Source organism: Anabrus simplex, chromosome 1 (assembly GCF_040414725.1).
Source record: "Anabrus simplex isolate iqAnaSimp1 chromosome 1, ASM4041472v1, whole genome shotgun sequence".
NCBI classification, from domain to species: domain Eukaryota; kingdom Metazoa; phylum Arthropoda; class Insecta; order Orthoptera; family Tettigoniidae; genus Anabrus; species Anabrus simplex.
This window is the reverse complement of record NC_090265.1, coordinates 1,740,723,834-1,740,736,045: the sequence shown is the minus strand read 5'-3', so window position 1 is coordinate 1,740,736,045 and position 12,212 is coordinate 1,740,723,834. Positions and strand designations below refer to the sequence as shown.

Sequence of the window (12,212 nt, the reverse complement as noted above, 5' to 3'; positions counted from 1 at the left end):
TGATCCCCAAAGGGAACTTTCACCCCATCAATGCAGTAATTAAAACTGGGAGGACTTTTTCTATTTGTGAAACTCACAATCTCACTTGTTTCGTTTGTTTCTTTACTCGTTTTCTTTTTGATTCAAATCGTAGACAAATTAACTCATTTACATCATTCATTCTGAAATGTGCATCTTGATTCAATACCCTCCGGTGTTGTTTGATTTTTTTTAAATGTCCACACCTGATGTAGTTATAAGGGCTTCAGTGAAACTCTCCATTGACTCACATTAGCGCACGTAGTGGTGCTTAAGTGAAACAATGCATTGACTCACATTAGCGCTAGTAATGGTAGATAAAGGAAAACTGCTAATCTAATCAACCAGATATGGATGAGTTTCCGGTGAAAAATCATCAGTCTACCACAAGGTAACTAGAATAAAAGGTAGGCTACTCCGGCGGTTGAAGCCTCCATTGGCTGGAGCGCTATGACGTCACGCGATATGAACGACAGCGAGTAAGGTACTATACGCGCACTTTATCTTGGGCCCGGATCTCCATAGTAGCGAATGGGAACTAGGGCTCAAGAAAAAGTGCGCATACTATACACAATCGCAGTACACCAAGCCTGTAAGTTCTCGTGCCTGTGAAACATCTTCTCAATCTTTCATCAAATAATAGTCTGGTTTAGTCCGATTCGATAAGTAACGGCACTTCCAATAGATTTAAAAACGTGAAAATGCGTTTAAATTTCGTCACATGCTGAGCAGGTAGAACATCCATTATCAAATACATGACATATAATATGATAAGAAATAAAATATTGCCATGCAACTCAAAATAAATAATTTATTTCCTGATGAAGTAAATATTTATATCAAATGGCATAGGAAAATATACATCATATCGACATCTTTATGGAATTATATTAAATTATTAAAACTTACGTGTCAGGAGACTTAATTACTTGATTAACCAGCCCAAACCTTAGCCTTCTTATTGGCATATTTTCTCAGTGCTAGTTCCTTACTCTTTCCATTAAAATGCCATATCCTAATAAATGTCCTGGTCCTTACGTAGAGACAAATTATTTTGTCATGGAATACTGGAAATTTTGACTTAATAATAGAAATAAGAGTTTTCATTACGTTTTTGCATCTGGATACAGTCTTACCGTGAAACACACCAAATGAAATTTTGAACTGGGCTGTTTTTAACCACTCATGACTGGGATGTGTGAGGTCCCCTTTTGTAACAACCGAGATCCAGTAATAGGCCTCTTCTCGCACGACATTTTTGTCTCTTTCTTCGTATTTACTGTATATCGGATCACGGATACTGTATTATTTCACGAGCTTCGAAATATATTCAGAAATATAAGTTATTAGCTCATAATAATGTTAATGTTATTGGATTTTTCGTCCCACTATGTATTTGAGCACCTTCACCACCGGACTGAGACAGGATCGAACCTGCCAAGTTGGGCTAAGAAGGCCAGCGCGCTATCATTTGAGTTGCTACTCAGCCCGGCTATTAGCACATAACAATAATTATAGAAAATATGATTTTTATTCAGTCATTCATATCTGACACCTTTTTGCCTTACGAGCTGTAATAATGGAGATATTCAAGAGTTTATTACAAAGTGTTTCAATAACCAAGCATTGCTGACGAGGAAGTATTGTTATGCCATCACCGTAGCAAACTAACTGGCTATGATGGTTGTTGTCGTTACTGTCTTTATTTGTGTTACGTCTCACTAACAACATTTACGGTTTTCTGAGACTCGAGGTGCCGTAATTTCGTCCCACGGGAGTTCTTTTACGTGCCGACAATTTATAGCGCCACACACGTTTCCATAATATGTTGACTGCATTTTAATCAGTACAGTGGTTCTACTTCAGATACTGACAACACGAACACTGTTCACGTAATGAACCACTATAAAATTATTATGTATCCGTGATCCGATATACAGTAAATACGTAGAAAGAGACAAAAATGTCTGTCGTTCGGTCGGAAAGTCACTTGCTTTCTTGGCTTACGCTGCATGAACCATCAACGATAGACCCCAAGTGTAAGCGTACGAAATGTAGAGCGTAGAAACCTCTACAAAAAAGTCCGCGGTGGCACATACCTATTTCCAACCGATTGCCCTCTAGAAGCGATTTTATGCTATAGTCCGTGGTAAAAAATATAACTCCTTAAAATTAAATAAATATTTCGATATCCTCGAGTTCCTCATCAAAATAAATTGTTTGACCTTCTCCAGTATTTTATAAGGATTACAATAACCTTGTCAGGACATTATTTGCATGAATGGTTCAGAAGTTATGAACATTTTAGACTGTAGTGGTAATACATGTCAGCAGGACGGGAGAGCGCTGTCTCATATCACATGACGTCACGCAGAAGGCGACCAGGGAGAGAAACAAGTGCGCACGATGCGGGAAGAGACCCCTCTGAGTCTACCACGTGTCATCGTAGCTCGTATCCCTAGGATGTTTTCAACATTGAGTTGCTTGCCTGAAGGTCAAGAGCTGCGGCAATATGCAATATGCTTTACGTCACACCAACACAGACAGGTTTTATGGTGATGATGGGATAGGAAAGGACTAGTAGTGGGAAGAAAGCATCCGTGGCATTAATTAAGGTACAACCCCTTCATTTGCCAGGTGTGAAAATAGGAAACGACGGAAAACTATCTTCAAGGCTGCTGACAAAGGTGTTCAAACCCACTATCTCCTCGCAGGTGCGCATTTTTATTTGTTTACTATAACATATATAAAAAGCTGTGAATAATAGGCAATGGATGTTGTTATTAAATAATGTATTAAATAATGAGTATAAGTCATTTCCTATAACAAAATTTATGATTCCTGTATTAATTCAAAATTATTAAAAAATGTATTTGTTTATTTGTTTAAGAAACAGCACATCTTCATCACATAAAAAATTATGTACAAGTTGGTGTTGGGCTAATTTTATTGAATAGGGGGTCAAGATATTTGATTTTTTAAATACGCGTTACACTGTTGCACCGATACAGATAGGGTCTAATGGCGATGATGGAATAGGAAAGGGCTAGGAGTGGGAAGGAAGCAGCGTGGCCTTAATTGAGATACAGCCCCTGCATTTGCCTCATGTGAAAATGGGAAACCATGGAAAACCATCTTCAGGCCTGCCGACAGTGGGTTTTGAACCCACTATCTCCCGAATGAAAGCTCACAGCTCTGCGCCCCTAACCGCATGACCTATTTTAATTTAGTACTAGATGGTAAAGGTAAGGGTGTGTTCTGCCCGAAAGCAGGTCCGAACCTCCACAGAGGTGTACCTGAGCCGGAGTCTACGTACGGTAGGGTGGCCAGTTCCTTTCCGCTCCTCCATTCCCTTACCCCCCACCAACAGCGCGTGGCAACCCATCCACTTCTCGACCACGCCCAATGTTGCTTAACTTCGGAGATCTTACGGGATCCGGTGTTTCAACACGGCTACGACCGTTGGCAGTACTAGCTGAAATAGTATAAAAACCAAAAGTTTCCAAAGTAAATTATGTCTTACAAAACATTGTTTAATTTTCTATAAAATGTGATTGAATGGAGAAGTGCTGTTTTTGAAACAAAGAGATTCGGATGTGATATTCTGTGTACATTATCAAGTGTGTCTTTAATATTTGGTTCCATTCTCCTTTTGCAGAGGATGTGGTTGAGAGTAAGAATGAGACTAATATAAACATCAGTGTTGAACCAGCATATGTAAACATCAGTAGTGAACTCTTGGAGGGTGGTAATCTAACTGGAAGCGGAGATTGTATAGTTCTAAACGTAAACACAAAACGGCTAGAAGGTAATCGCTGTGACCTTGAATACTCATTCATCTGCAAGAAGGACTTAAGTAAGTACTCTCTTGATCTATTTCCACAACTGATGGCAATAGTTTTAAGTTGAAATGTAATAGGAGTATCAAACTAACCATGGGGGACAAAGGGAGAATTCCAAACCCTCTAGAATATAAGTATCAATTCAAGAAAAGAAAGGACTACAATAAAAGATGAAACAAACCCCATGGCACTACAGCCCTTGAAGGGCCTTGGCGTACCAAGCGACCGCTGCTCAGCCCGAAGGTCTGCAGATCACGAGGTGTCGTGTGGTCAGCACGACGGTTCCTCTCGGCCGTTATTCTTGGCTTTCTAGACCGGGGCCGCTATCTCACCGTCAGATAGCTCCTCAATTCTAATCACGTAGGCTGAGTGGACCTCGAACCAGCCCTCAGGTCCAGGTAAAAATCCCTGGCCTGGCCGGGAATCGAACCCGGGGCCTCCGGGTAAGAGGCAGGCACGCTACCCCTACACCACGGGGCCGGCACAACAAAAGTTGAGAAAAAGGAAAACCATCCTAGGCCTTGTAAACCTGATACAATTAGACAATATTAGAATTGGAAGAAATTCAATTTAGTCTGGCTCAGTAGTTCAAACATGGTGCGCTGGCCTTCTGAACACAAGCTGGCGGATTTTTTTTTTTTTTTTCACAAGTTGCTTTATGTCGCACCGGCACAGATGGATTGTAGGTCTTATGACGATGATGGGGGAGGAAAGTGATAGGAGTGGAAAGGAAGTGACCATGGCCTTAATTAAGGTACAGCCCCAGCATTTGCCTGGTGTGAAAATGGGAAACCACGGAAAACAATCTTCAGGGCTGCCGACAGTGGGGCTCAAACCCACTACCTCCTGAATATTGGATACTGGTCGCTCTTAAGCAACTGCAGCTATCGAGCTTGGTAAGTTGGTGCTGAGCTCAGTCCAGTAGTATTTGAAGGTGCTCAAATATGTCAGTTCATGCCAGTAGATTTATTGGCAAGTAAGCGAACTGCTATAAGACAAAATTCTGGAACCTCAGCATGTCCAAAAACCATAAGAAGTCAGTGGGGTGTAATAAAACCAACAAAATTATTATTATTATTATTATTATTATTATTATTATTATTATTATTATTATTTCATTTAGGTTATCCTAGGACCACGTGAAGCAGTTTCCTTCTTCTTTTCTTCCCAAAACTTCATCCTTTCGTCCACTTACTCCCGGATTCCTTCTTGGCTTTCTCTGGAAATTTACCATCAAATATTGCTTTTATAAATCGTTTTATATTTGCAATTTGTTCTTATTTAATGTTGAGTAGTTCCTGGTCTTCACCGGTTTCTGTGAAAAATGCTTTTTTTTTCTTTTCTTTTTTTGCGTGGTGTTCAAAAATTTGTTTTGTTAATTTGCCTTTGTACGTTTTGTATAGGAGACCAAAGAATCGCAATCTTTTTTCTGAAAACATGACCTATTTCTTCTGATGTTTTGCATAAATCTTGTTCTGGTCTCAATTTGTATATGTCATTCTCCCAAATAGGCCCCATATTTTCCTTAGGATTCAACTTTCTATTTTGTTTATTCTTTTTACAAAACAGCCTCCCAATTGAGGTAGCCCCAAAAGACTCAGCATACCCACATGACAGTAATAATTAGCATTACATTATGATTACAATATTTAAATATAATGATATTCTATATAAATAAAATCGTAACTACCGTGTATCTGTACATTGACTATTTTTGGCGAAATTTCCGTACAGTTATCCGTTTCAGGTGTAATAATGACCATATGAATAAGTTTCAGCTTTGGTGTCTGTCTGTCTGTTTGTCTGTCCTTCTATAACTTGAAAACTAATGGATATATTTTCACCAAACTTCATATTTAGAATCCACCTGTTTTTGGGTAGGTTTTGGGGCAAATGTTGTTTCTAAATCCCTGAACTGACTGGGGGTTTATACAAAACCGAAAACGTGATTTCGCACTCCCACAAAATGTGCACAACCAAACTTAAGGGAACTCTACCTGCCTTAATGCAAATCAATTTCTAAAACTTTTTTTCATATGCATCATTTCGATAACAGGATTAATAAGGGAGATATCATTAATGGACCGTTTTTCGGTACATGTCCCACCTGACTTAACGCAAGAGCGGGTGCGTGTAAAGCGTATCTGTTACAACTTGAAAACTACTGAAGATATTTGAACTAAACTTTATATTTAGCATCCACCTGTCCAAGGGTAGTTTTTGGTGTCTGTCTATTTGTTTGTTTGTTTGTCTGTTTGTCTTTCTATAACTTGAAAACTACTGGATATATTTCCACCAAACTTCATATTTAGAATCCACCTGTCCTTGGGTAGGTTTTAGGGCAAATATTGATTCTAAATCCGTGAAATGACTGGGGGTTTATACGAAACTGAAACCGTGATTTTGCACTCCCTCAAAATATACACAACCAAACTTAATGGAAATGTAGGCCTACCTGCCTTAATGGAAATTAATTTCTGAACCTTTTTTTCTCATGTGCATCATTTCTATACCAGGATTTATAAGGGAGATATCATTAATGGACCGTTTTTCGGTACATGTCCCACCTGACTTAACGCAATAGCGGGTGCGTGTAAAGCGTATTTCTTACAACCAGAAAACTACTGAAGTTATTTGAACCAAACTTTATATTTAACGTCTAGCAGTCCAAGGGTAGGTTTCAAGGTCAATTCCATTTTAAATTCCCGGAATGGACTCGGGTTTTACAGGGAACCGAAATGGTGAATTTGCTCTCTCACGACATATAAAGCACAAGACCAACCTGACTGGAAATCGACCAAACTTGATGGAAATCCAATTCTAAATATTTTCTCATGTGCATTTCTTCAACAGGAGGATTAATAAGGGAGTTATCATGAAAGGTCGGTTTCTCAGGCTAAGTCCAACGGACATAGCCCAAAAGGTGTCGTACGTGGAGCAGATTCCTTATTTATCTGGTAAATCAAATTGTAACGACCGTGTGTCTGTGCATTGACTATTTGGGCGAAATTTTCGTACAGCTTTCCGTTTAGGGGGTAATAATGACCATCTGCATATTTTTTAGCTATAGTTTCCTGAAAGTCCTAAAATTTACCCCCCTCGCCCAAAATCAAGATTGCCTCACAATCTGCCATAATAGCTGGAAAATTGAAATTAAGCAAAATTATACTTTTAAGCCGGTAGCCTACGGAAAATTCCGAAATATTTAATTTTTCTTTTTATGCCGAAGAATATTGAAATATGGAGGCAATTTAATGACGGCTCAGACCTTCGTTCCCAGATATTTCGCGGCTAAACGATAAGTCCTATCACAAAACGGATGACACAATCTCCGTTCAATTTGGAGTGATCTACAACTTTGGTCCTGTGACATTTTGTAGGCTTTCTCTCTCTCTCTCTCCTTTACAGGCTAGATTTGGCTGTATATTTCGATTCTTCGTAAATTTTGTGCTTTTACACGTACAGTATGTTACTTAGTTTGACACATTCATAGGAAAGATAGAGTTATCGAATTTGGCACGCACATTGACACGACCAATGGCTATATGCGAACCAAATTTCATTATTCTAGCTTCCACATACGTATGTGAAAAATAATGTAAAATGTTAAAAATGTACCCAAATTTCACCCCATTCAAATATCGTAACTCAATCGAACCAATAAATATGGGAGATACCAGAAAATGTTTAAGACCAGACATGAAGAGCGTTAAAAGGGACGTCTGTGGATGCAAACCGTTTGTTGGTATGATCTACCGTTTAGCAGCAGTAAGTCTCGAAATGAAGGTTTGCACATACAAACGTGCCCATGCTTATCTGTCATATAAATATAATCATAACGACCGTGTGTCTGTACATTTATTATTTTGGTGGAATTTCCGTACAGTTATACGTTTCAGGTGTAATAATGACCATCTGCATATTTCTTAGCTTTGGTGTCTGTTTGTCTGTTTGATTGTAGGAGTTCTTATAACTTGAAAACTACTGAATATATTTCTACCAAACTTGATATTTAGAATCCACCTGTCCTTGAGTATGTTTTAGGGCCAATATTATTTATGAATACCTACTTTTACTGGGGTTTATCCGAAACCGAAACCATGATTTTGCACTCGCTCAAAATGTTCACATCCAAAATTAATAGAAATCTACAATCCTTAATGGAAATCCATTTCTAAAACTTTTTTCGAGGATTAATAGGTGAGATATCATGAACGGTCTATTTTGCAGGTTAAGTCCAGCGGACATAGCCCAAAAGGTGTTGTACGTGGAGCAGATTCCTTATCTATGTATATAAATAAAATCGTAACGACTGTGTGTGTCTGTACAATGACTATTTTTGTGAAATTTTCGTACAGCTACCCGTTTGAGGGGTAATATTGACCATCTGAATATTTTTGGTGTAGTTTCCTTAAAGTCCTAAATTTTACCCCCTCACCCAAAATTCAGATTGAGGCATAATCTTCCAGGCAAGCAAGAAAATTAAAATTTTGCAAAATTATACGCTTTAGCCTGTAACGGATGAGAAACTTGCAACTTTAAATTTTTCACTATTATCCCCAAAGAATATTGAAATATGTAGGCAATTTTAATGATGGTGCAGACCTTCGTTTCGAGGTATTTCATGGTATAAACGGGAAGTCCTATCACATAACGGATGGCACAATCTCCGTTCAATTGTGAGTGATCATCAACCTTGGTCTTATGACTTTTTGTCGCATCTGTATCCCTTATACGTTAGATTCGTCTCTATTTCTCGATTTAAAGTAAATTTGGACTTTTACATGCATAATTCATACTTTCAATCACTTACAGGAAAGAATCATCAAACTCTGTACGAACATTGGCCCACCCATAGCCAAATGCTATGCCACATAATTATCCGAAAAGTAATGCAATGTAAGATAATCTTACACAAACTTCACCCTATTCAACGTTTCTAACTCAGTCTGCCCCATGTATAGACGAGGTGCGAGAATATATCGTAGGACCAGCCGTTAAATACTGCGTCTTATGGTACAATCGTTTGTCGATTTGACGTACCATTTAGTAGCAGTTAATCTATAAATGAAGGTCTACAATATTGTAAACATGCATATACTTTCGCACCGGTATGTCGATCTATATATATTCATTGATGTCGATTTGTAGCGATCGAGAAAGGGTGTGTCTACTATTGTAATCAGTACTCCCCACACCGACTTTGACTGGCAGTAGGAATGGGGTCATTCTCCAACTCCCGTGTAACTGACAATAGTAAGGAGGGCCTAAAATTGTAATGAATAATTCACTTCTCGATTTGACTTACAGAAGGCAAGGGAATATGCTATTTGTTCAAAACTCTTTATTACTTTTATTACTTTATTAATTAATTCCAACGAGCCAAAGGCTCATATACAGGAATTGTACAATACAATTTGTTGAGCGTCTAAAATTAATATGACACATATACATTGGCTGCAAATAAATATATAAATTTGTTACAATGAACGTTAATCTAAATATTTCCTTTACGTTACCATTATACAAAGTCTTATAAAGAAAGTCATCTACTTACTTAGGTACTGATTCCATAGCACTTTCTTTAATTTAATTTAATTTTGAAAGATGACAGATTGGGAAATGATTTTAAATCTCTTGGAAGATGATTATATGATTGAATGGCTGAGAAAAAGCTACTGTTGCCATACTTATATGAGTGTATTTGAAAGGGAGCTATGTCACCTGTTTGTCGTGTGTTATAATCATGAATATCTGAATTCAGGGTGTAGTTACTATCGTGTAGGACACTGTTTAGTCTAACTTTGTGAATTAATATTGATGATCTAAAAGCAGTGCATATAGATAAGGGCATAATTTTACTATTAGCGTATAGAACTCGAGTGGGTGTGTCAAAAGGAAGATTATAGATATTTTTGATTGCTCTATTTCTTATTACCATAAGTTGATGAAGGACTGTCTTTCTGCAACGAGACCAAATTACGTTTAGGTATTGTAAGTGACTGTGGATGAGTGAGTAATATACTGTAAGTAGAACTTCCCTACGGACAATATATCTTAATCTTCTCGAAAGCCCAGATACTGGAGCTATCTTTTTTGCAATGTAATCAACATGCTCTACCCAGCTTAAATGTTTATCTATTATTAGACCCAGATATTTAAAGTGGTCGACCTCACCTATTTCCGTGTTGTTAATATATATCTTTGAATGATTAATATTTTTATACTCGGCTTAGTTATAATCATATATTTAGGTTTATTGACGTTCATAGTTAATTTATTGGTACTGAGCCACTTGTTCATTGCGATGATGTCTTCTTGCATATTATTGATCACCGAGTCCACTTTGTCACCAGTGTCGAATACATTTGTGTCATCTGCGTAAAGCATAATTTTACCCTTTAAATTTAGAATATTTATATCATTTATGTATATAAGAAACAAGGTAGGGCCCAAGATAGACCCTTGTGGAACCCCACAATTCACCTCCTTGTCCGTGTTCTGATAACCATTGACGGAAACAAATTGCTTTCTTCCGCTAAGGTAGCTGCGGAACCACTCTAATGCAACACCACGAATTCCAGCATCTTCTAATTTAGATAACAGAATTTCGTGATTTACCGTGTCGAAAGCTTTAGCGAGATCAATAAACAATCCGGCCGCAATCTGGTTACCGTCAACGCTTTCCTGAAGCATCGACACAAGATCATTAACTGCGAGTTCTGTGCTGGAATTCTCCCTGAAGCCATACTGGGATCGATAAAAAAAGTCTGTGTTTGTTAAGAAAAGCCATTAGTCTTACCTTTATAATGCTTTCTATTATTTTGGAAATGATGGGTAGTATGAATATTGGTCTATAGTCCCCTGCGTTACAAGTGTTCCCTCCTTTGAAAATCGGGATAACTTTAGCAATTTTTAAAGCCTGCGGTACGACCCCAGTTGCCATGGATTCATTAATTAATGTAACAAGCTTAGTTATTAGCTGTTCAAAACTTTTGATCATAGTAGCTGTAATCCCATCTACTCCACAACTTTTTTTTTACTTTTTACATTTTTAATTATACATTTGACTTCCGTGTTATCTGTTGGATATAAAAAAAGGGACTCAAGCTGGCGGTTACTATTCATATCTATGACATCATGTGTGGTTACCTGAGATGCAAGATTATCGGCTATGCATGTAAAATACTTATTGAATTCGTTAGCAATTTCTTGTTTATCATTAATTACCACATTCTCTATTGACAGAGTTTTGCAAGTTTCTGAGCTATGCTTTTTGTTATATATAATTTCATTCAAAATTTCCCACGTTTTCTTATGATTTTTATCATACACGTTTAATTTTTCCGAATAATAATTTGTCTTAAGTTTTCATTTTAGGAATGTTACTGAATTTCTACATTTAATGTATTCCTCTCTCAGATGAATATTATCTTTGTGTTGCCCAATCTTAAGTTTAGAGTGAAGAATGTTCCGTCGCTTAACGAGTTTAATCAATTCAGATGTTATCCAGGGAGTTGCCACATCTATTTTGAATGCGTTTTTCTGCTTTATGGCGTGGTGATTGCCTCTATTTGTGTTCTTTTTTAAATTTGAGTAATAAGAGAATTGTACATGAGGTTCATCTTGATTTCCTGGGCAGAATGTCTTGCATTCTCTGGCAGTGTTTGGCTATAGGATAGGGTGCCCGCCATCATAAACAAATGTACCCATCTAAAATGTGACTAGCATTAGGCATAGTGTCCTGCTATTTTAATGGAAATGCACCAACTCTGTGTGACTGGCAGTAAGCTGTCTGGCAGAAGGAAAAAGGGCCTGTCATTATAATGATAACTCCATGACTCAATTTTGACTGGTAGTGGGGAAGTTTCCTGCCATTATAATAAAAAACTTCTCAACTGTTATCTGTCTGGTAGTAGAAAACGGGGCCTGCCATTATAACGAAAAATCCCATTATCGATTGTGACCGCGCAGTAGGCAATGTGGCCTGCAATTATAATATATACTTCCCAACTCGATTGTGAATGGCAGTAGGCAAGTGAGCCTGCCGTTATTATTACAACACCGCAACCCACACTTTACATTGGAAACAACGTATGGGGACCACCCCATGCTATTTCTCGGATAACGCTAAGAGTCATGGAATTTTAAAACAATCTTATTTACTGCACGTACAGTATTTACTTCGATATCCGTATAAAATATAGAATACCGTAGCGAAGCACGGGTAAATTTGCTAGTATGATATAAAATTTCAAACAATGCCTAGAGAGGTGGGTTAAGATGGTAATTCAGAACTTGACAACTATACTTTAGTGGTGAGATACTCATCTCATACGGAAGTTGGAATGT

The 12,212-nt window shown here is 37.8% G+C and overlaps 1 protein-coding gene across 2 annotated transcripts in view; it reads left to right on the top strand.

The window, feature by feature from the left end:
* LOC136882494 (uncharacterized) overlaps positions 1-12,212 on the top strand; it is a 176,407-nt gene that overhangs the window by 138,776 nt on the left and 25,419 nt on the right. The window contains exon 7 of one of the 2 annotated variants that reach the window (XM_067155131.2): positions 3,677-3,874. The exons of the other annotated variant lie outside the window; for it this stretch is intronic. Within the exon in view, the coding sequence (XP_067011232.2) occupies positions 3,677-3,874 (198 nt within the window). The remainder of the gene's footprint in view (positions 1-3,676; positions 3,875-12,212) is intronic. 2 annotated transcript variants of the gene reach the window in all.